The 26,948-nt window shown below is 35.6% G+C and overlaps 1 protein-coding gene across 1 annotated transcript; it reads right to left on the bottom strand.

Annotated features, from left to right (window-relative positions):
* Nucleotides 1-11,332: 11,332 nt before the first annotated feature.
* Nucleotides 11,333-12,061, bottom strand: LOC145247156 (CD63 antigen-like). The gene has a single exon (XM_080108797.1). The coding sequence runs from the start codon at nt 12,059-12,061 to the stop codon at nt 11,333-11,335; it is 729 nt and encodes a 242-aa protein (XP_079964923.1).
* Nucleotides 12,062-26,948: the final 14,887 nt, after the last annotated feature.

Raw genomic sequence — 26,948 nt, 5'->3', positions numbered from 1 at the left:
TCACCTCTACGATACTTTAATGTACCTGTTAATGTACCCCTATGGTTCTCCATCTTACGACATCTACATGAAGGCCTCCAATGAAGGCGAAAAGTTACCTAACAGCAATTTTATTCCTACCATTTGATGACTCGGCCTAGAAACTATTTTCTCTGGTATTGGAGGCTATTTCAACAATGGCTGGTGGGTGTGTACTGCAAGATTGAAAGAGAACGTTTACAGTTCCGGAGGCGAGAGCAACAGACCTTGGGGGCGGATAATCATGGCAAATTGAGGAGTCAATGCTTAGGGAGGATGGGAATACAGAACAGATTGGTCAACGAGTTGTACTTCCGGCAACTTACACAGGAGGCCCTCGATACATGTTTGAGCGCCAAAGTGATATTAAAAAGCTACTTGAATTTATTAAGAAAGGGGGATTTGTCAGGTGGGGAAGAATCTTTCCTGTACAGCATTGAATATCAAAAGAGAGGACTGCCGCATGCGCACATTCTCACCTGGCAGGCCCCAGAGGACAAACTTCTACCAGAAAAAATGGATTTCTGCAGAGATCCCTGACAAAGAGAAAGACCCTGATCTTCACCCAAAAGTGATGACACGGACCTTGTGGACCATTTAATCCAAGTTGATTGACAACAAATACTCCAAAAATACCTAAATAATTTCTTCAGTGTACCCAGCAAGGCCAAGACTCTAACGATGATGAGAGAGAGAGAGAGAGAGAGATAGAGAGAGAGAGAGAGAGATGGAGAAGATAGAAGACATTTATACATATACAGTTCTGTTCTGAGATGCATGGGGCTTCATATATATATTGAGGGTGATAGGGTAATAGATGCACGGTTCTTATATTTCTTGTAACACATGTAGAGAGGAAAAAAGATACATATTCTTGGAAGGGTTACGCAATGTTCATAATAAGATGTTTAACACATTACCTTCTGGGTGTTGACAGAGGACACATGACAACAGCTTAACAAAAAACACAAAGATGATTATTTATTCATTGGACCGGTCGAATGCTGATGACTTCAGGAATTCACATTTGGGATCCACATAGTTTAATGTTCTACCCTTCGCTTCCAAATGTCCCTCCTCTGACCATGTCAACTCTTGGCCGATCAACTTTCTCTGACAGAATCTGCTTACTGTTCTGCCTCAACTACTCTGTTCTGAGTAACTCTAGCTCCTATAGTGAGAATCCCTCTTTTGCTTTGACGTCAGAAGTGTGTTTCCAAAACGTGATCAATTCACGGAGCTACGCACACGTTTTTCCTAACACACTTTTGACAACAAAGAATTCTCAACTAACCTATTTGTAACCTAAACTATTTTTAATAATACATTTTTAATTTGAATTGTTCATTCTTTTTAGCTGACATTTTTAATATTCAGCTTTATAAAAGATTGAGCAATCAATTCTTTTTACGATATAAACAATATCTAACTATTTAAAATAGAATTTAACAATAGGCCTATTTAACATTCCGATTTCAAACGTTCTATCTCTTAAACTTGCTTACAAGGTTCGAGCCGCGGCTTATACTAACCAAATTTTCACTTACCTAATGTTCTTCCTATTTACATGGAAAGAGCAGCCCGTTTTCCTGTAACATCCCTATCCTTCTCATTTTCAAAAAATGTACACATTTTTTAATCCTAGTACATTTCCTCTATATCTATACAAGCACTTCGCTAAGAAAAATCTTTAGTCAACGCTTTTCCAACTGACTTCATAATTATTTTCTGTGATCAGAATCTCTCTCTGATCTTCCATCGGCGAACCTGAACGAGAATCCCCCTCTCTATATGTCAAATCAATAGTAATCCATTGAAAAAGTTGCGAAACAAATAAAGAGAAAAAAAAAAGAAAGTGGTTCTTATCATGGAGAACTTGGGGTGTTTATTCCGAAAGCCGTTCTTAAGGGGAGTGATTTTCGTTCAGGTCCACCACATACATGGGCCAAATAATTATGAATTATAAATAATTTTCATATATATATACATTAGTGATTCATGTATTCACTGTCATCAGTGCAGAAAGTGACAATTGCTGCTCCTCGAAAGATGTAAACGTCGCGACGAAGCCACCTTTGGCTCTAAGCAAGAAAACAAACAATACAAAATACAAATGTGCTTTATATCAATTGATGTTTCTCGCAGTATAAGATTTTTTAAATGATATTTTACTTTCAAACTGGACCGTTCACATTTTTCGATATCCGTTGAATTTAGCACTAGGGGGCTGATTCATATGTAATATATTGATGTTGGCATTCTGTAGATATTGAGAGGTAATGGAGACGCTCTGATATAATTGTAGCAAAAGTATTTATCCAAGCTAGCAGGAACGCGGCGCGTAATCGGGTGATAAAATACGCTTAAATATGATATTTTTATTCTTGCAGATTTAGTATATATTTTTATGGAGTAAAGGTTCTATCGATTTTCATATATTCTAAAGTTGCGATTTCAAAAAAAAAAATTATACTACTTGGGTTCATCAGCTTGATTCGAAACCGAATCCCATGCACATATATATATATATATATATATGTATGTATATATATATTATATATATATTTATATATATGTATATCTATATATATGTATATATATATTATATATATTTATATATATATATTCATATTTATATATATTATTTATATATATATATATTTATATATATATATTTATATATATTTATATATATATATATAAATATTTATATTTATTTATATATATATATTTATATTTATTTATATATATATATTTATATATATAAATATATATATATTTATTTATTTATATATATATATTTATATATATAAATATATATATATTTATTTATTTATATATATATATTTATATATATAAATATATATATATTTATTTATATATATATTTATATATATATTTATATATATATTTATATATATATATATATATATTTATATATATATATATATTTATATAATTTTAGTTCAACAGCTATAATCAAAACCGAAACCAAAACTTAAGAATTCTTGATAAAATTTTTCTAAAAAATAGATTACTAAGGTGTCATCAGCTTAAATCGAAACCAAAATTAAGACTTATGAAGTATTTCTGATAAAATTAATTTTTAAAAATATATTATTGGTCTGTGATTAACTATAATCGAAACCGAAAACAAAACATTTAAGGAATTCTTAGTAAAATTATTTATTTCAAAAAATAGATGACTTAAGCGCTATCAGCTATAATTGAAACAAAAATTATGAAGAATTCTTAGTAAAATTATTAATAACACAATAGTACTTGAGTGCCGTCAGCTTTAAAAGAAACCGAAACAGAAACTTATGCGGAATTCATGGTAAAATTATTTATTATAAGAAATGGAAGTACATAACAATTAAACGACACTGATGTAAACGTGACACAAAAAATAACACCACGCTATCGTATTAATATATAGATTTCACAATATGTACATAACGACGTTAATAAAAAATATCTCGTAAATAGAAATTAAAACTCACCATAATCACTAAACAAGATTCATTAGTGTTCAAAAATAAATAAAGCGAAACATATAATACTGCACAAAACACTAAACATACTCATAAAACAAGAAACTCTCAGGGAACGAAAAGTCTGTAAAATTTAGTTTTAATGGTTTGAAAGCAAATGTGACGGATTATGAAACGTGTTCAGAATGGCTTTCTTGTGGATATTCGGGGTAAGCCAGAAAGAGGTGAAAAAAAATTCACAAAATATTCACCTATGAATTAAACTTGCCTTTTCACCACCAATGCTCAGACGACCGCTTTTCCACAGTTGAAATGAATTGTTCTCGCCTCTATGCAGCACAGGGCTTCGACATACTTCTGGAACTGACCTTTACTTCTGTCTTGAATTAAAAGACCTATATGTTGCCAAAATTCACTGGAACAATGGTTGGATCGTTTTACCGCCCTAGAAAGTATTTCACCCACGACGCAGTTCTCTACCTGTACAAGAGTAATGGAGAGTAGACAACGCAGTGTGGATGCGTTATCGGCAGCACTCGTTACTCTCGTTTCTCCTTATTTGTCCCTCAGTCTTTATTTCCAGTGATTTTTCTGACAAAGGGTGAAGAAAAAGCTGCTTTCCAGGTCGGCAGTACTTCGTCAACAAATTTTCTGTTTCTATGTCTATCCTTGTGGCCATCTCACTAGTAAGAGTGCTGGAGATAAACATTCCATCGAGGCTGACGTTATTCGCCTGATAGTCAGGGACCCAAATTTTACATTAACCACTAAGAGGCTGTCCTATCAGCAGGTGCAAAGTACTGGGGCTGCTGTATTGCTATCTGGTGAATGTATTCTGGACCATGCAGTAGTTTCTGGTGGGGCCCCTCGATGCCATTCTAGTGGGTATTTGTTACAGCTTTACTTTTCATGTGCTACAAAAAATTTCCGGTCTTTTTCTATCTTGCTTTCCCTATCTGTCCTGTTCTAACCAAGTCGGTCGACCTGTTCCACAAATCCCAAATCCTCAACATGAAATATCTCCAGAAAAAAAAACACGAATAAACCTAGACCCTATCCTCCAAAGTAGACCTCTATTACCATGTCTCCTTCTCCAACGCCAGGGGTCTACGTTCCAGAGGTGAAAATCCAATTGCAGGGGACAGATCGGACATATTCTTCCAAAGAGAAACTGGCATAGGACAGACCATTTCCCTAGACGAGTTTCTAATTAAAGGATACTCTAACTTAACATCTAAATCTGAGCCGCAAGATCGCCATGGGCATGGAATATATGCCTACATTAAAGATGGCTTTGCTTTCCGTGTGGTAGGGAAATATCCAGTAAAGCCCCTAAATTACCTTATATGTGCTTGCGGGTTTCACTTGCTTACACCACTGAATTTATATTCTCCCTCTATCGCCCCCAAAACAGCGGAGTTATTCTCTTTAAGAGCATATCCGAGAAAGTTGACCACATCCTGTCTGCTCATCCTTCGGCTAACATCCGCATTTGTGGTGACTTCAATGTCCACAATGTGGTGTGGCTGACCCACTCGAACAAGACAGATGATGAGGGGAGGTTCTGTTATGATTTCGCCATTGCCTATGACCTCTCCAGATTGTTCACGAACCAACCCGTGTGCCTGATACCTCCGGTCAGTACACTAGCCTTCTAGGCCTTTTTCTCAAAAGTTCCCCTGAGCAATGTTCATATTCTGGTCTGTGTCTTCTGGGATTTCCGATCACTCGGTTGTATCAGTTAAGATAAAAATGAAATGTAATAAGTCTTCAGACGTACGTTTCCACTGTACTGCATATTGATTCTCTACGGCTGACTGAGATAGCTTCCGTGCATTTATATCTGATCTAACCCTGCATTCCATGTTTAAAAAGGATGTGTCCTCCATAGTATCAGACTTGACCGAATGGTTAATTGTAGGCATAGACCGATTCATACGATCCAAAAAATTCCAGAAAAAATCTAACAGCCAGCCATGGTTCTCCCCAGAATGTGCTGCTGCCATCGCGCACAGAAATCACTTTTTTCCATAGCTATCAACGTAATAGATGCACTGAGACTAAGGCTACTTTCAGGACTTCCAGCACCCACTGCCGAACAGTGATAAAAAATGCAAGGGGGCTATATGCTCAGTCCGTTAAATCCAAATTAGCTGAGCAGCGGCTTGGTTCCCACTAAATTTGGCAAATAGCGAACAGAATCCTGAATGGAAACGTGCGTTCTATCCCAACCATCATCAATGGGTCTAAGGACATCTCGTCAGCATCAGACAAGGCCAAACTATTTGCGAAGAACTTTGCAGCTAATTCTACTCTATGCGATGAAGGCCATCAACTACCCGTATTTCCTCCTATAACACATAACACACTACCAACATAAAAATATCTGTGCGTGATGTCGCCAAACTAATCAATAAACTTGATTCCAGAAAAGCAATTGGCCATGACGGCATTCCAATTATAGTGCTGAAAAAGCTTCAACCAGAACTTGCCCCCATACGTACAAAACTGTTTAAGCGTTGCTTTAAGGAGAAGTGCTTCCCAACACCCTGGAAAACCTCATCAGTATGCCCTGTATTTAAGAATCCAAGTGATAAATCGTCTGCCTGTCAGTACAGACCAATAAGTTTTCTGTGTGTCATGAGTAAGTTGCTAGAATCCATATTAAATAGAGAAGTAGTCAACCACCTCAGCAGAAATAACCTTCTTAGTGACATGCAATATGTTTTCCGTTCTGCAGCAGATGTGCTAACGGTTATATCTAATAGGATTAGTGAATCTCTTGATAAGGCTTACTTTCTAGGGCAATTGTTCTTGACATATCAAAGGCCATCGATAAGGTATGACATAAGAGCCTACTTCACAAGATTTCCAGCTACGGTATAACTGGTAATGTTTTCTCAATCATTAAAACATTTCTCTCGGATGGGCTCATAAGAGTAATGGTTCATGGGAAGAAATCAGAAGCCCTCAGTATTAATCCTGGGCCCAGCTCTCTTCCTAATCTACATGAATGATCTCCCAAAACACATACTTAAATCATTCGTTGACATGTATGCTGATGAGAGGACCATCTATGACAACACAGCAAAGGCCGTAAATGACAAATTTCTCTGATTCTCTCTCCTTTGATCTTTAGCGCGTGGTACAATGGAGGAAGAAGTGGCTGGTTACTTTTAATGCATCTAAAACCAAGCTCTTATCTTTACATCATCAACGCTCTGATCCCAATTTGGCATCAATTGAAATGGATGGCTCTCGTCTAAGGAACCCCTTCTGAGAGCTCTGATGTAGATGAAGTCGCCCAGCCTGGTGGTATAACTGTACGCTGATGGTTCTGACACATCTTCTGAAAGCTCAAATGAAGATGCAGTCTAGCCAACCCCCCTTCGTATGAGTGCCCGCAACAGACGACCATGTCCAACATGCCAAACGTGTGGTCTGGAGACCAAGGGGGGGGAGTGTAGAGTTGAATGTAACAATCAAAGAGAAAAGTGCTCCCGTGTGTTTGTATCGTGCGGTCATACAACTTACCTTCGGATGGGATCTGAGAGAAAGAGATATTAAAGATGGCAGCCATGGATTTATAAGGTGTAGTCTCGTGGAATCTCACGAGATCTTATCTTCCACTACACGTATGCAAATGGAATAGGGGCAGTTGTTTTCTAATAAAATGTCTGTTGGTAGAGGCAGTTGAGAGAGACGTGCTGAAAGTTGAGAGAAAATTGTCAGTGATGAATTCTAGCTTGACTTGCGTATTGTATTTGGTTTATTTTTTGCTGTTTACCAGCCCACTTAACGTCAAAACATTGAGTGAGAATAGCATAACTTTTTTTTTCCACATGGTAGTCACCACTTATCAAGGCCCGGAAGCCACTCGGGGTAAGGGTTCCAAGAATTTGCTATTAACCGATGGTTGGCAAACCAGTGAATAATCCCAAATTTTCGGACAGTAATTACAAATTCGAATATTCACTGACCAGCATAAATCTGTCGAACACTATTTAGATAAATTGGACACATTTTAAGATATCAGCTGCCATTTTCTCTGGTCCGATGTGTACATAATTACCACATATCGTAAGTATTATAACCAGAATAAATATGGTATCATTGTAAGTACAGGGAATAGACAAGTGGTTAAAATATTAAATATCATGCTTGCACGATGGTAGTGATGGCATCTGTTTAATAGGATAAATAGCAAAAGGCTACAACTGTTTTATTACATAAAGTTAAATATCCAGTTTTTATAGACTCATTTTTTCTGGTTTGAGAATAAACGTTAGTGTTCATTATTAAGCTGAAAGAGAGGCCGGACTGTCAATCATGTTACTATTTACTAGCATCCACACGACGGTAGTGTTAGACACAAGGTCGGTTATTTATGTGGGGATATCCAGCTCCCCACAAAAAAAAAAAAAAAAAAAAAAAAAAAAAAAAAAAAAATGGGAAACTCTGGATAGCAACAAAAATTAAAGTTGCCTCAGTATAGAAGGGATTATGACAAATGTTGAAGCGTAGCATCAGAACAGATACTAACTGATCTTTAGTCATGGTATAATAAAGCTTTAGAGAGAAAAAAAGTACTTTATTCTTTGAAGATCAAAGGGAAATAATGATAGGAAACGGATCCCGTCTCACTTCCTTGTATCTAGTTATGTCTGAATTAGCATACCGACGAGTAGGAGGAGAAGAAAAGACGGCTTAAGTCTTGCAACGAAATGCCGACGTTGCTTACAAGCAGTCTTTCCTTGTAAAAGACACAAATGGTAACGATGGTCGAAGTGTAATTTGTCTTAAAGACAGCAACAACTACAACAACAGTAGAGAGGCCACCCCTTTTATCTACTCCAACTGTCAGTCAACGAGATTCACGCGTGACTGGAATGTCTAACTTGTAAGGAATAGGCACTCAGGTTCTTTGATTAACGGACCACCGGCCGTGTTGGTCACAGCTACCAGCACTCCTTTCTTCCCCACCGACCTACCCTCGGCAAGTCAACCAATTCAAAATTCTCAGTTATAAAATTCAACGATAATGACTAAAATTCATTTCAGAATCATTAGATTCCCAAAATAAAACTCCAACCGTATTCAAGTGTTTTAACCTCTTTCAGATACTAAAATGCAAACCGTATTGAAACAATTAGAAAGTTAACGTAGGAGTTTTCTAATTCTGGAATTTAAGCTAATCATTTAAGATTACGGAAAAAATCCTATCTTAAAAAAAAAGTCTATTCTGCAAAAGTACCAATAATAAAGTTATAACATTCAATGACAACAATAACCACTTTAAAATTCATTTCAAGTGAAATAACTTGAATAATTTATCAATTAGATTCCAAAAATAAAACTCCAACCGTACTAAAGTGTTTTTACCTCTTCAGATACAAAATGCAGACCATGTTAAAATAACATTCTTAACATAGCCGAGGGAATTTTGTAAATCTGGATTTTCACCTAATCATTTAAGATTAGAAAAATGATTCCTATATAAAATATAGCACGGTCCGTAGAAGTACCAATTATAAAATTATAGAAAATTTTTCACAAACCGAATCTTAATTCAGAAAAAGTTGAAATACTGGTTTATTTTAGTTTAAATTTGTAAATATATATATATATATATAAACCAGCAAGGTTTAATTGTAATCGATTCCGTACAATCTGCAGACTGATCAAAATGTTAAAGATCAAACATTCTGTATTAAGTCGATTCGCTTGAGGAACAGGTAAAGAAAAAAAACTTACTAATAGAAAAACGGAAAGTAATGGTTAGAGTTTAAATTTTCAAAAACTTCCACATCGTGGCACAGAGCGTGATGTTAGAACTCGTATTTTCTTTACTGTGTTTTACACTTATGTTGCTGGAATCATCTATTACTTGGAAGATTTCATTAATTCCAGAAATCCAATATTTTTATATTGGAGATAAAGATCTTGGTGTATGGCCAAGAGAGCAATCAAGTAATGTTACAGATAATTGCTAACAAGTTACAATTCTTACATTTTTCTCTTCTAGATTTAACGTTTTCATCGAAATTAAACGGATCAGACAAGTTTAAAGTGATTTTATTCACAAAAGCGTGTTATATTTTCACGAGCCCGTACCATTTTATTTACGGGAAAGAAACTTCCTTCTGACTGATATTTGAATATTCGAAATTCAAGTCCATATTAAAAATAATTGCATATGTTCACCTAAGACATTGGGATTATTCAATATTTTGAATAGCTTAGGCTAAATTGTGCGATTAAGACGGAGAATCGTAAGACAAAGCATTGCAATGCGTGTGTAAGCATCAAGAGCGGGGGGCAATGTAACACGAAACTATTAATATTGACACAAATGCCTACTTGGCAAATGAAATTAGATTGATTAAAATTAATTGGATCTAGAGAATCGTAGGTTTTTAACTAGAAAATAAAAACATTTCCTTAAGTTAAGACGTCAGCGAGATCGCTTTTCCAACATTCTAGAATGTTGCAAGTCAGAAGCATAACGGAAAGTGGCTAGAAAAGTAGTCATTACGAGTCTCAATCACCTATGATAAAAGGGCGAGATTAGGTTTTAAAATATTCGTGAAATGGCCTTCGGTTTAAAAGGAAGGCCCCGCGAGCGGGCACTGAGCATCAATGGACTAATATGGCAGAAAATAAAGTTAAACAAGAACAGTTTAACTAGACAGGCTTTTTTTTTTTAGTGATCACCACTTATCAAGGCCCGGAAGCCACTCAGGGATAAGGGGTATTGCAAGTACATTACGTTAATGTGGAGATTTTATGAAGTGTTTAATTAAGGGGGTTGTTTATTAGGAATTTGTTAACATTGGACTTGAAGACATCCAAGTTGTAGTCCGGAGTGGAGCAGGCAGACGGAACAGAGTTCCACAGGCGTGCAGTTCTAAGAAAGAAGCTTTGTTCATGGAATCCGCGTTTTGATTTAGGCACAGATATAGAGTGGGGGAAATTTTTCACAGTGGATTCAGCTAGACGGGTGTTTTTCGTGAAAGATTGGCGAGGGGGACCAGAGATTGGAGTTCAGACGAGCACCTGCCATGAAAATAACGATAAAACAAGGATAGGCTCGTAGCGTCTCTTCTGTGGGAGAGAGGTTGCAGGGTAGAGAAAAGGGCATCCCCCACTAAGCCACGAAGTCTATTTTGTACTCTGTCAAGGCATGATAGGCTGTTTTTGGCCGCTCCTGCCCAGATATGGCAACAGTATTCCATCCTTGGACGTAATTGGCTTTTTTTTAAAGAAATTGTAATAACGATATCAACGAATCAATTCAACGATTACGGGTTACAAAAATTGAAGCAAAAAAAAAAAAAAAAAAAAAAAAAAAAATTTGTTAAAATATTAAATGGATTTTAACGTAGGAGTCCAACTTCGGATAAAATATTTAAAGTCGGTTTTTGAAAACATACGGAGTCTTCGAGACGTTTTATACACAAGAGGCATCTTATTTTAGATATAGTTACACGCATTCATTTTAATTAAAGCCACAACTTACGTTATTGTTGTGTAAAAAGAGTAAAATTCGAGTTAGAAGTAAAACAACCGAAACAGATAAAGTATTTGATTAATTTAACGTGAATAGGCTTACGTAAGAATTAATCTTACGTTCGTAAAACAATTCAACCATAGCTTTTATAAAGATGCTCAGTGTACATTTTCAATGCAAGTGTAGAGTTATGAACTGTTCGTTAGCTTGCGTAATACAGTAACACTCCAGTTAAAGCTTTCGTAGTCAAGAATTTGTATACAAAATTGTAGAAATTTTACTTATGCTATAAATAAAACGCAAAACGGATTTAGATTCGATTGGAGTTAATATCTGGTAAGCCTCCAAGATCATGTGTTCCAGACGTCATGAGTCTTTCCAAATACACGTGAAACCAGTAGAGACAGGTTATTTTTAGAAATACAGTGAACCAGAAGAAGAGTCCCATTACGACTTCAGCGATTGTAGCCCATTGGGAAATGGCAGCAGCACATGTGGCTTCGTAGAAATTACCGGTGTTGAATGCGGTACTCCCACAACCAGGAGTATATCGAATACAGCAGGAGTCCGGGAGGTTGGGAGACAGATATCGGTACCATTCGGTGTAGTTATTGAATCCGCAGCATCCGAAGTTGCTCTGAACAGAATCCCAGATAGCACGGGCAGAATTATCGCCGGTGTAAGAATTTTCAGCGGATGATAAGGCTTTTAAAACCGAACTAACGTAACCAGATTTCAGAGCAAAACCGGAGATTCCTATGAGCAATTCAAATACAAGCAGAAACACGGTACTGCAACAGAGCGCAACCAATTGGCAATAGCATTCGTAGTAGATGCCGGTGAGGACGCCAGTGGCGGGTATAATAGTCATCAGAGCATAGGCAACCATGATAGAATTCGGGACGTTAAAAATGTTCTCTACCCAGTGATAATCGGTAGCAAGACGATATTCGTTTACGGCGCAAAGTATCATCAACGACACGGAGGTCGCAGCGTAGAATATGTGCGAAAGTATCAGATAGAGTTTTGGTCGATACATGTTGGGGTCCTTGTTTGCCTGTCTTTTCTTTCAACAAATTTGCGTGCAATTCCGGTTTGTCAAATTTCTTTAGATCGCTTAGTTGCCTTTGTACAATACTCGCGGCATAATTCTGGTTGATCAAATTGCTCAGTATTTATCGTGATTTTTAAACAGCTAATATGCTCATTATTCATTGAGCGATGACGTATTTTCAAACCAACACAATTTGATTGGCTAACAAATAAGGCAGACGAAATTAGCATGAATGTAACAAGATTTAAAATGTTTTACAATAGGATTAATAAAATCGTTTTTTTTTTTTACAAATGAAACATTCCGATAAAATTTTGGCTATACTATACTATATAATACCATACCGTACCATACTATACTATACTATTTCATAGTATAGTATAGTATGGTACGGTATGGTATTATATAGTATAGTATAGCCAAAATTTTATCGGAATGTTTCATTTGTAAAAAAAAAAAAAAAAAAAAAAAAAAAAATTAAAACTCTTTAGTTTATACATATTTTTCGCTTTTTAGTTTTTGTATATAACGTTATATGTTTTTCTTCTTTTTATCACAGCATGAATGTCGCCTGTCATCCCGTAAGCTGGGGAGCTGTTATTTTAAGTAGGTCCGGGTAAGAATGTTAGGCGAAACAGTGTATGATAGAAACTCTAGTGTAAGTTTTATAATAAAGTACTTGCTATCTTACGCAAGTCTAGCTAAGGACTAGAAAAGACCCCTTTTTTCCTCACTCCCCCTTACTGGCCTTTGTGCCTAAGCTTTCTCGTACCCCAAATGAGGCCTTGGCAGTAGATAATGCCAAGGCCGGGAACGAGGGGCTAAATATAATACTATTTCATAGTATTTAGACAATAAAACATTTATTTTTCTGGAATTTTCTTGCCACAGTTTAGTGATGGGGGTCTTTTATCGGTCCCTTTTTTACTTTCTTGCCAACTGTTGTCTATACATTTCCTCTTTTAAATTTACCTTATTTTTTAATTTGAATGTATTTTAATTATATACGTATATATTGTCTTTATCTCTTTGAGTTCCTTGCGAGCCCTCTTATGTAGTTCTTAAAATTCGACTCGAAAAATTGGGAAGCATAGGCAATAGAGATTTCTTAACTTAACAGAAGCGAGGGTTTATTTTTTCTACTGCAGATGTCAGAAGAACTTTATTTAAGTAATATGCTTAATCCCTGCAATTACCATATGCTCGCTTGTATTAATAAAATGGCCTCCATGATATCCATACCGGGTCTAGTGCACTTACTGATCCGCGTTGTTTTTGTTGTTGTTGTTTTTAAGCGTATTTCCAAGTTTATTTAAATTTTTATGACATGTTCTTTTATTGAATTTTAAGGTTGAAGTGTGGAGTAGGTGCAGGGCACCTTTCTCTCCCCGTGTTGAGAGTGGCTTTTTGAATAGTAACGTTATTTATGTCTGGATCACTCTCTCCACTAGTATCCTTAACCAAACCACCGAATGTAGCTTTTATTTAACTTTCACTATATTTGTGACTGAAATATACAGTTATCTTAGCTGTGTTACTAGGGCTATTTTCGAAATAGATACGATGCTTTAAGCCTAAATGACTGCCTATAAATACGGAATATGAATCACCATGAACCAATTGTTTCTCTCATGACTCAAAAACACCTGACAGCTAGCTAAGAAATTCAAATATACATTTTACCTCCAAGGAGACTGCGTCTGTCTAACTTGCATGCTTAAAAAAAATCCTCTATCCCAAACCAAAACTTACTTGAAACTCTACATCCTAATGGAAATCTACTGTTATTTGTAAGTTAATAACCCCTGTCTCTTGAAAGCTAACAATCTGCTCTATCCCTCCAAGCTGCCACTAACTCCTACATTGCACACGCCTTTGTAGTGGAATTTAACTTCCAGCCCTTAACCGTCACATGCTAACTGCTTAATAGTCATCACTAAGCATCTATACATTTCTACCTCTAAGACATGCATAAGAGTTCATTCCTATCCAGTTAGACACTTAACAGCTAAAGTATGTACTCAGAAGCAAAGCGAACTGCATTAAATAAATATCTCTCCTCCTAGATAGTCTTGCAACGATTAATACGAGACTGAACCGATACTCCTTGTTATGCAAAATGTCCCATGACTATTAACTGAAAGCTGAAATTAGCTTCATTTAATAATAGACACATACTTAATACAACTTCAACTTATTCTCATCTATTGAAAACTAACCCATATATCTATTTACCAAATTACACATGACGCACAACTTACCTACGGTTTTATCCGTACTATATTGCACTTACATTTTAACCCTCCTGTCATCTAAAATATACAGAGATAAGGCACAACTCTCAGTTCAATTTTTAATACCTTCTCATACTGTAACGTTATCCTATACCTAAGCTAACATATAAATAAAATAAAGGAAAAGCCTTAAACAACATTAACTACTAACAAGTCTGCTTACAAACTTATTTGCTTACACTGCATGGGCTTTACTTACTCCCTTTATCCAGTAACAATAAAATAGCAATGTCCCTAAATCACTTTGAGGAGTGTAACTATTCAGTAGATATTTAACCTCTACAAACTAACCCAGTAACACTAACTAACCACGCGGGGTCCCAGAAATCCCTGGATTAGGACCCAGGCGCGGAGCAAATCCTCTCAGTGCTGACGAACCCAGTAGATCTTCCCAGATCATTCGTCTAGGAGAAGGAAAACTCTTAAACTAAACCAAAGGGGGGGAGGCCTCTTCAGTCTTGAATGACAACCTTCCTAGAGCTGGTGACTCAAGCAAATTACCTGTTTGCAAGCCTAAACTGCTTAAGGAGTAGATAGGCTCTGTCTATCGCCCGGCTTCCATACTCCTTCTTTGCCTATTAGTCGGGTGCAGAGACGATATCAGTGATTCGACAGAAACACAGTGGTAGATCTTGTGTCTTGTCTAGGGCAATGAACGCCGTTTTCCCCACTCCCAACACATCTCACCCTTCAAAACTGGGCACTTGAGATTGCTTGAGTATCACATATGTCTATGCAATTAGATTTGGTTGACCTTCTTCTGATTCGTTGAGGGTACCGGATTGACAGTTCCTGGCTGCTGTTTCCGACTGGTAGTACAAGAGCCCTAACTCTTTGGTAGTGCTTAGAGCGGCTGCTCCATCAACAGTTGTATAATATCGGGATGTTTGTAGTCCCATGTCCCGCATGGAAAGGGACTCTGCACTTATCCCCGGTGGGCTTTCCTGAGGCCACAATCCTAGTTGAAGAAAGGCAAGCTGAAGTGTTGCATGTGTGATACTCTGCATAACCTCCTGTTCAGCCCCCCTTTCCTAAACTCAAACTCTTTAAAAAATATGATGACAGTACAATCTAAAAATATGCTTAAACGAGGCTTAGGGTCAAACAAATCCAACTTGCCTCCTCTGTTGAGGCTTGCATTCACGAACATCCGTGGGCTTAGAAGACATTTAGCTGATGTAAAGCATTTTTCCTAACAAATACCCCGGATATCTTAGCACTAAGTGAGACTAACCTACACTCCTCCATCCCCTCTAACTACTTTAACATCACTGGGTATCTCCCAGACTCTGACAGACATATGCATGGACTTGGAGTTTACATTCGTAATACCCTTCCCTTGACTAGAGAAACAAACCTAGAATCGGACGATGAAGCCTTTATGTGCTTTAGACTTAATATCCAACACAACATAAGCTACTTTTATTTTCTCTATCGCTCTCCCCTGACCCAGGACTGCACCATAATAAACAAAGTCTCTGACAGCATAGACACAGCCCTCTCCCTCGACACTAGCGCACAAGTACATGTATTTGTTGACTTTAATGTCCAACACAAAAACTGGTTGGGATTCTCTACTTACACAGATGCAGCGGGCAGAACAACACATAGCTTCTCTATAGCTCACTCCCTATCACAAATGGTTACATCTCCAACCCGTCTTCCTGATCAGCAAGAACAACATGCATCACTTCTAGATCTGTTTTTAACCACAGTTCCTGGTGATTGTATAACGAATGCCGATAGCCAACTTGGGAACGCTGATCATGCAGTGATAATGGTTGAAATCCCCCAAAATACTAGACCCAAAACTGAAGAGCCAGTGCTCAAAACTACGAGATATTATAAAAATGCTGACTAGGAAGCCATCAGAGACCTTATCAGAGATGCCCCATGGGAAAATATTTTTCTCTTTCTGCTGAACAGTGCGCAAATGAGACCACTGAATGGTTCAAAACTGCAATTGACGCACATGTCCCCATGCGGAAATTTTAAAGCACTCCCCACTCTCCCCAATGGTTTACTTCAACTTGCGCTACTGCCATTGCTCAAAGGCAGCATGCATACCGCATATTTAACCGACATAAGTCCAGTTCAAACAGACAGAAGTACATAGAAGCTAGAAGTAACGTTAAGAAAGAAATAGCAACAACTAAAAGAAAATTTACTGAAACCACAAAAAAAAAAAACGCATCGAAGCACAGAAATTAGGAACTCGTGACTTCTGGAAAATCTACGACAGTGTAGTAAATAATGGGCAATCAACAATTCCCCCACTAACCAACAGTCACAAGGTTGTTTGCTCAGCAACCGACAAGGCTAACATGCTTGCCAGTCGGTTTGCCTCCGTCTTCACACTGGACCCTCTAAACCACCTCCCTACCTGACTTTCCTATGCGGACAGACGCCGCGCTAGACGATCTGAAAATCATCTCTTCTCTGGTGCATGCTATCATAAAAAACATTGACACTTCAAAAGCATGTGGACCCGATCACATCCCAGCTATGCTATTAAAAAAGTGTTCACCTGAAGAAGCTCCATTTCTCTTACAAACTCTACAACAAATGCCTTAATGAATCTTGCTTTCCGGTCTGTTGGAAAACTGCTTCTGTTGTACCAGTATTCAAGAATTCTGGCGAAAGAACGAATCCATTAAATTATCACCCCATTAGCCTCCTCCCACTTTTTTTCCAAAATATTTGAGACCTTAATTAACCATACTCTAGTCCATCACCTTATAGATGCTAAACGTCTGACTGACAAACACTATTGACGAAATGCTGCATCCCTCTACCTGTTCTACAAGTATTTTAATGGTGAATGCTCTTACGAACTGCAGACACTTGTGCCCCCACGACGTAAACACCCTCGACACACCCGACAGGTAGCTAAATCTCACCTCCACACAGTAGAAATCCCTAGATGTAAAAGATCTTTCTACTCCAATAGTTTCTTCCCCAGAACCGCTTGACTTTGGAATTCCATTCCAGGTCCCTGCTTCCTCAACTGTACTGACGTGCAGAAGTTCAAGTGTAACGTGAACAGACATCTTGCTGCCCAAATCCCCACATAGTACCCCAGTATATGTTACCCCTGATAGTAGCCCCCTACACCAAAGTGGCAATGTTCCTTGTTTGGGTTGAAAATATAATAATAATAAAAAAGTGGACCGGTGAATTTACTCTTGTCCGTTCGTCTGTCCACACATTTCACAATAGTTACGCCTTGGAATTTTTTTTGGAAAATTTGCACAAACATTAAACATGATATAAGTAAAAAAATTATCGGGTTTAAATGTCTAAAATTGACCCTTTTTGCTTATTTAAAAAAAAATTGATGCCTTGGAGTTTTATAAAACTTTCTGAAAAGTTGTAACTAACTAATTGCTATATACTTTTGTTTGTCTATACTTCGCGATAACTCTATTTTTTGGGACTATTTTACCATATTTGTCAAAAATTGTCTGTGTATATTAGGTACCGCCAAAAATGGCCGCAAAATCAAGTTGATGTTGTTTTTTAAAACTAAATTACATTTATTAAAATCCATTATTTCTGAGTAACTTTTTTTTTCCAGAAAGATAAAACCCTGAATTTTATCATATAGAAAACAGAATAATGTAAAACTTTTTCTACTATTTTTAATTAAATTTTAAATGTTAAATTTTCCCAAAAAGTTAACAATTGACATTTTTTGTCTTGCACAAAAACGTACTTAAATATTAAAAAAAAAAAGTTTTTAAAATAATTAATTTATTTATTTATTGTCTAACTAAGATTTAGAATGATTTTCTAAGAGAATATGCAAAAATATTATAATATAAGTACCTGAATTTCAAATAATTCCACTTATTCATATAGGTAACCAGATATTTCGCGTCCATGTAGAGTCGAGATCGACTCTGTTTACGTTTGCGTTTTATAAAGAAGAAAACTATGGAAGACCAAACAGGCCAAAAAAACTTATTTTTCAGTGACGAAAATTTCAATGTATTATTAAGCTGAGGCTGGCCAGTACCAGATGGGTGACCATTTGTATGAGTTTGGTTTTTAATGTGTATGTGTGTGGGGGTCAGACTCCCCAAAATGGGGGGGGCAATTTAAAGCAGAATAAAAATAAAATTATTTCAGCGCGTTTGGTCCACCGTAGTCGAAAGGCGGCAAACGTTTTCAAACGGGATCGAAAAAAATGATGCTATTTTTAACACAAAGGGCACAACATTTATCGAATTTCTTTTTTTTTGTATCGATTAGTAAAAGCATGCCCTGCTTAATAATGGGCATGCATTATTCGGCTCGCTAAAAAAAAACAGTTAATTTATTTATCAAAAATTTTAAAATGGCTTTTTTCGTATAAATATTAAAAAAAAATTTTTTTTGTTTTGCTAAACTTAAATTAATTATTTTACTTAACATATTCACCGAATTTCACACTTCAAAACTCAAAAGCGGGATAATTAAACACAATCGAAGTTCTGATATTCAGACGTCAAAATAAGGTATACAAACAATTTTTTTTTTTAATCTATAATTCTGTCCCTTACAACAACACAATATGTTTTGTTCAGTTTCACATGATTATTTTAAGCATATTTGTTCCCACTTCAAAACAAGGGGGGTTTTGTAAGCAAAAAAAATATATATATAAATATCGTTTATGAAAAATAAGTACACTGTTATAAAGTTCATTCTTCTCCTAAGAATCGCTGAAAATTTCGTATTGATCGGATAATTATCTGATTTTTGGTAGATTTTTAAAAAGACGGTCCGTCAAAAAGTACTGACCTGCCCCCCCAGTTTTGGCGGTGCCTAGTGTATATCTATTCAGCAGTTTTGCAAAGCGATGAACTCAAATTTAAATATGCTAAGGCCTTGGTGACTTTGGAGGCAAATGATGAACTTAGTCATTTTTTTTTGCATGGTGCAGAACTCAAATTTTCACTTGTTTACCTTTATTTAGTTTTTTTTTCTTTTCATTGTAAATATTTTTCTTTTCTTTATGAAATATTATGCCCCTATCCCCCCGTTACATATTATAAATAATATAGGGCTTAAGTAGGTTAGCAATAGTGTGTTGTTTTTTATGGTGATTGATCATGGATGTATACACTGATGGGCTTATAGTATGAATACGGTATTGTGGTGAGAACAGAGTTAAACTAGACACTAAGTTAGCTTAGTTAACATTAGCTCTTTATGATCGTTATCTCCTCTCTCCCCTTTTTTTTGGCCCTGTGCCAAGTCTTTCATAGAAATATTACATTTCTATTTAGAATAAATATTTGATTTATCTGAATTTTTTAGATTGACATTGATTAATAATTTTATTTAATTTCTTCAGTATACTGTTCCCGTCTTTAGTGTTATTTTCTCAACGTTTCGCTTGACGTGAGCTCTGGCCTTCTTCAGGTTTATCTTGCCGATTTCGGGAATTCGTCGGTCGAACACAGGAATCTGCATGGCATTTCGAACAAAGCTCTTTATTTAATCCACGCGTTTTGCATGCGCTCATTGTATCAGGGATGACTGGATAGAAGTCTTAAGTAATTCACAATTGTGTCGCCCACACTGATGATTGGGCCTTCAACCTCCAGAAGTGTGTAATTTACAACTAATTTTTTACACCTGAAACAGAAACAGAAACGTGTTGAAAAAAAGAAAGAACACCCAAGATAAGTATAGTAGTTCGAAGAATCCAAATACCGCGAATAAAACTTTTCGAACAAATGTTTAACAACAAATCACAAAATTTCATTTAATTTGGATACAATGTTTATTTGTTGTTTTTTGGAAAAAGACTCAACACTCATAAACATTTTATCCAACTGTTTTTTTTAACTTACTCAACCACCACAATATCGTATTCACTTTATGAGTTAATACTTCTTTAAGTATAAAATATGTTTGGAAAATTGTAATTTTATTAGCAAAAGTAAAATAAACACTATGGGAAATGTTTTTTTTTTAATGAAAAAGCAATCACTTGCTCTATGAGCTACGAAAATACGACTTACTGGGAAAAAAAAACAATCAGCCCATGATACATGTGAAATGGATAGATTCCGAACCGGAAAACAGCCACTTTATTCAGTTTTTGTGATAAATGTCGCTCATGAAATGTAGAGATTAAAAGATAAAATAAGGAAACGAAACTTACGATATTATTGGAAGTAAGTCCGGAGTTAACATTTTACTCTCCTAATCGAGAGTGGACAAACTCTTCTAAAAAAAATGGATAATTATCGGAAGTAAAAAGAAAGACGTTTTTTTTTTTCGCCAAATATATCCAGAGATTTGATTAAATAAGGTTAAGAAGACATACACTTAGATGATAAGTTTATCGAAGCAATTACTCTGGGATTCTATAATTATAGAAATAGCTAAGGAGTGATTAACAACGCGAGGTTAAAGAACGTTATCAGAGCCAGGTGATTAAGTTTGAGCTAAATTTCTTCACAATGAATATGGCCCTCTACAACACCTTTTGCCAAAGCAATTCAGCATAACGGCAACATGTGCGAGGTTACTGCAGCTTTCATGTTACTTGCTCCACACAAAACCCCTAACAAAGTCGTTAAATTCAAGAAAAAAAAGGAGCTCTGTCACTACTTAAGAAGTCAAGAACCCAGATAGGTGTACCTTACATCGGATCGGTATGTTTGTGAGGAATTTCACGAGGAGTTTCTTGCGTGTTTTAACCAACGCTTTATTCCAGTAGTTTGGCAACTATTTCAATGACCTTCCACATCCTAACGCAACTGGAGAAACTAGTTATAAGAGCATGTCTATACGTCTAGGAGTAGTCGAAACACGCCCCTCATAAAGCAGGCCTATTCAATCGAAAATAACGTCATACACTTTGGTGGGATCAAGACATACCGAAACGTTAACATCTCGGTAGAAAATAATAGCATTGTTTTTTAGATTTTCCCCAAAAAAGTGCATTTGAAAAAAATAAAAAGAAAGGAACACAATCCGATTTATACTGAAATTGAACTTTAATATAAATTTTAAAAATAAATTATTTAAGATAATTTTTTTAAAATTAATTAATTTAAAAAATAATTAGGTTATAGGTCGTGGCTGCGTGAAGTTAATAAATATAAGGTAGTTTCACAAATCTTAAAAGGTGGAAATAATCTATTATGGCTGTGAACAATCTGAACAAAACATTTATAGACGTTTAACAATCATAGAAATTCAATCAATTAATATGCTGTTTACAATATCAACCTTTTTGTTGTATAGAAAACATTGCTGCAATTTATAGTTTAGGGAACATACACTTATTTAATAAAAAAAACGACAAATTTTAAACATGCGATGAATAATCTAAAAATATGATATAATATAAATTAAAGTAAAGGTTTATATAAAAGGGGTTATCTCTCAAAATTGCTACAAAATTGCTACAAACTTTTATTGACTATTTTTAAGTTGCCAAGGGGCGACAAAGTAATCCACTCTGTAAATTTGCTGTCTGAGTTTTTGCGGATTGTTTTTTTTATTTATTTAAATTATTAGCGATTTCTACACTACTACCTTACATTCATTTGGCAATACAAATAATTTCGTCATTTATTAAGAATAAACATGAGACTCGCTTGGATAATAAAGAAAAGGCAAACAGGTTGTTTTAGGCGAGTGTCAATTTGTATTTTCTTTGTATATTCTTCTATGGTAAATAAAAAAGCAGATAGGAGTATTGTTAAACATACTGTACGTTGATATGTGTTGTTGTTTGTACTGAAATGCGTGTGAGTTCTTAAACCAACGGTTGAAAAAAATAATTTTAAAGGCCATTAAAATATGTAAAAGAATGTGCCTGACTAAAATAAAACCTGTCGAAGGAAATTAATTCAAAATGTTATTAAAGCCATTTTCAATCTTATAATAAGTTTGTGCCACCTAAGGCAACAGATGCAGCGAGAGTCGAAAAAAAACCCCTAGATTTTACTCAAAATGAAAATGGAATGGAGAAACTCCTGTGTTTGTTCCAACCTTTTTTATTAAAATCTAATTTTTCTGACTTTCTCTATGGCAAACTGTTATACTAAATTATCCATGGAAATTTCTCGACTTAGTTTATATTTAGTGCTTATAACAGATAAGCCAGCCAGGCAAGGAGTGACGGAAAAAGTATTTGATTAGTGTCAATTTAGAGAAACTGAACTCATATGATGCCAGTAATTTAGACATTCAATGGTGGAGAAAGTAATACACTTCTTACTGTTCATGAAGTTGACAAAATTGGTAATCTCTCAAGTTTTACAATAAATATGGCCCCCCTACAACACCTTTTACGAAAGCAGTGGTGCATAATGGCAACATGTTCGAGGTTATTGCAGCGTGCATATTACTTGCGCCACACAAAACCACACACTTTGATTTAAAGGCACTAATTTTTTCAAACCTTTTTTTTTAAGACCGTTAAATTGTATCAATAAGAGGATATAATAATTCTGATGATCTGACTTACATGCAGATTCGTATCTGAAGAGACGTGTTTTCTTTCTTATCCTTAGTTCCACTTCAGTCTCATCAGCTAAAACTTCGACTACTGCAAGTCCTTTCTGTCTTTATTGTGAAACAAATGACATGTTAGTCTCGACATGAGAAATCTGCTAATCGATTCTTATAATATTTATTTTAAACTAGCCTGAGTGCCCAGCGTTGCTCGGGTGTTTAGAGGTGTATGTTGAGAAAAAAGTGGTAGCAGGCAGGCAGGCCCGTATCGCGAAGGAGGAAAAGAACGTAGAAAAAAAGTGACGTCTTTGCCGTTGCGTCCATCGCTAAACTTGAAGTGGCGAAGGTTTAATTTAAATTAAGGCTAATCAATCGAAAAAAAAAGCGATGGCTTTCGAGAATATCGACGAAAAAGTGACCCCTCCTTGTAGAAAATGGCAGTTTAGAGTAAAGGAATTAATGGTTTAGCCAAATTTTCGATATTTGTCGTCCGAATGGTCCAGTTTCAAAACGATACCGATCTCGTGGAAATTTGTCGCCTCTGTCGAAAGTTTTAGGCATACATACATACATACATACATACATACATACACTTAAACAGACAGGTGATATTTATATTATAGATAACAAGTCATGCCATGTAATCGAATTAACGAGGAAACACCAGCCGCTGATTTCAGTGGCTAAACCTCGACATTCTGTGCTGAAAAATTGATTATCGAGAAACACTTGTTCTAAGTTTTGATCGCTTCCAAAATCACTGTTATGTGAAAACTCATTGACTTAACGATTCCTCCCTTTGCTTCCCATCTTGTGTTCGAAAGGCTTTTAACTGCAAGATGAATCTTCGGAACAGCACATCACGTAGCAAATAAATTGTACATACGTTGCAGATAACCAAAAAAGAAATGGATATAACCGACAGCCCTGCAGAATCAGCAATAACCAGATTAAGTCGATGACCGAAGCATGCCATGTATACAGCCTTTTTATTAGCTACCAAGAAATACGCCTACGCACCATAGGCGTATTTCTTTGCATGTTGAATCCGTTATCGTACCACGGTCCGCGACAGTCTCCTATGGCAATGCCATACTTGAACATGAAGTTGATCATGCTGTCAAAATAAGCTTTTTCCTGTTGTATCATACACATCAAGAAACTCCACAAAGCGTTCAAAAATTTCTGCTCCACATCCTTCTGTAAATTTAACTCCTCTAAGACTAATACTTAGTTGCTTTCTATCACTGAGATCAAGTATTACGTAATTATAATATTTTGCTGCAAGAACTTTGGAAATAAGTTTGTACTGTATTGATTTTATTAGATCGATAACTTTTTTTCTGAATGTGGTTAGTGCATAGCTCTTAATTTAACATGGTTAGACAAGACAGGATCTTGTTTTATTATTAGTTCTGCTTCTCGGAGAACATTTCTATTTCTGGTATCACCAAGATGTCTATTTACGCCACAGAATGTCAAATTCCTCTTAGCCAAGAACTGGATAATATTAACCAAGCGAAATAAAACTGCTGTTCAGTATGTTTTTCTCTGTTGAATCAGTATACGTTGTAAATCAAAATGGTTGCCCGACCGTTTATCATGTCATACCGTCATACACTCCTTAACAGACCAAATACCAAGATCTCATGTATGATATGAAAAGAAACTGGAATCTTAGGGAGATATCAATCATACCAGTTATTGTAGGTGCCACAGGGCTTATGAAGAAGAACCTGGAGTCCTACCTAACTAATATTCTTGGTGAACCAAGTGCAAAAGAGATTCAACAATTGCACTAAGGGGACAGCGAGGATACTAAACAGAGCTCTCGGTTGGTTCTAATGAAAAGCAGCGCAATGTTGGTAGCTGGTTTGGCTGCCCCATGCCCAGTATTACAATCTTCAAAGGAAGAAAAGTTATATATATATATATATATATATATATATATATATATATATATAGTAATTTATAAAATATATATGGCGATTAAGCTACACTGAATATTCGGCGTTTCATCAACTCTAGGACTCCTCAGGCTTATGCGCGAATTCTATGGTTGTTTATCGAAGAGGGGCATATAAAAACGATAAACGACCACAGAATTCGCGCATAAGCCTGGGGCGTCCTAGAGTGGATGAAACGCCGAATATTCAGTGTAGCTTAATCGCCATATATCTATATTTTTATAAAGTAATAGGGTTCGTGTGTTTCTGTCTGTGTGTACAGCTCTCCATCATCAACGAAATATAAAGGAGGTAAGAGGGTAGATCTCTCCTGGTAGAGAAACATTAGAACCTATTTTAGGATGTTTCTGTTATAGGAGACATAAGAATCTTTGCCTAATTTCTTTATATACTATTCTACAAACCACCCCCATATCGAATGACTTATGCTCATTTGCATATCACATTATATTAAATCTCTTTAACTAATTACCTCGACCTTATTACATATTGGAAATATTCTAATCATTTCAACTGTACTATTTACAAAATCTATTTAACATTTAATCTATCTATCTATACATCACATTATATTAAATCTCTTTAACTAATTACCTCGACCTATATATCTATAAAAACAGAGATGTGTGTGCCACAGACGATTTCTGATTGGTTAATCCAATAATCACATCTCCTAAAAAACAATCATTTCTACGCTCTTACCTTTACCATAAAATATTATAGCTTTATTTATTGTCCATCTTGGAAGGGTTTAATTTTTTAATAACTTGTTATTTACAAATTAAAAAAATACGAAACTATTATACGAAACTAAACTACACGAAACGCGCACACACGCACACACACACGTTCACTACCGTCACGTTGTTATGGCAACCAAACCCGCTGACTTACATAAACAGTAAACACACACAGTAAATGTGATTTTCTTCATTTTCTCATTTCACTCGTGGTCTTAAATTCATTTCGGGTTTGTATTACTGTACACATAGATTCAAATAAGTTGCCAAAAAAACAAATATATAACAAATAAATGTTATCAAAGGCAAGATAAATTACTTTTCTACCAAACTGGATATATTTTTCGTGTTTTTATTCAATTTAACATGTTTATTCAGCTCGAAAAGCATACAGTGTTTACCGATGTATTGGAAAATTCAAGATGGCGGCCGATTCTCTCTTTAACACGATAAGTTTGGAAAAAGGTGTAATAAATAAAAAACCGGTTAAAATACTGTTAAAAACTCGCTCAATATATGTTACCGTGACATAGGTTGACATATATTCGGCGGGTTTTTAATAGTATTTTGTATAGTTTTTTATTTATAACACCTTTTCCCAAACTTACGGTGTTAAAGAATGTGTGAGACGCCATTTTGAATTTTCCAACACATCGGTAAACACTGTATTCTTTTCGAGCTGAATAAACATGTTAAATTAAATAAAAACACGAAAAATATATCCAGTTTTTATCGGTTTTTTACCTTCTCTGCAGAAGTACAAAAAAAAAAAAAACGGAAGGTACTTTTACAGAATGTTAAACTAACCCTAACCGATGTTTTATGTTTAGTTTAGGAAAAGTCAGAAAAGTCATTATTGCATGAAATATACGTATTTAGTTGAAGTATTGTTTATGTCAATTCTTTCGAAGAAATTTAGCAAGAATACCTGTAAACCAGGAAATCGGTAAAATGTCATCATGGATGAATATTTGTCTATTATAATTTCTACCCTTGACAAAAACTTAGCCATAACAAAAGAGATTTATTGTTCAGATTGTTTTTGAGATTGATTTCTAAAAAGATATTTTATAAATAAAATCGACTTTAAAATTAAAGACTTAAATTACAATAATTGAATTTAAACATTCTTATTTCAATATTTGGCACATAACACCTGCAAAAATGATCACAATGTCAGGATTTCATTTTATTTCAGAATCGATGGCAAATTGTGTAGATTGATATCTCATTATATTAAATACTAATATTTAACATTAGTTTATCATTTAAGCCGATAAAAAGCCTTTATTTTTTTCGAGTCATAAAAGGATTTGGAGTTTCCTAATCAACCTTTCGGGTGCAGTTGCACGCTCTCAAAATAACTAAAGTGTTGGCTTTAAAAAAATTGGTTCATTAAAACTAA

Source organism: Euprymna scolopes, chromosome 25 (assembly GCF_053919585.1).
Source record: "Euprymna scolopes isolate OS-2025 chromosome 25, ASM5391958v1, whole genome shotgun sequence".
NCBI classification, from domain to species: domain Eukaryota; kingdom Metazoa; phylum Mollusca; class Cephalopoda; order Sepiida; family Sepiolidae; genus Euprymna; species Euprymna scolopes.
Note: the sequence above shows the minus strand (reverse complement) of the source record. Positions and strands in the feature narration are given on the sequence as shown.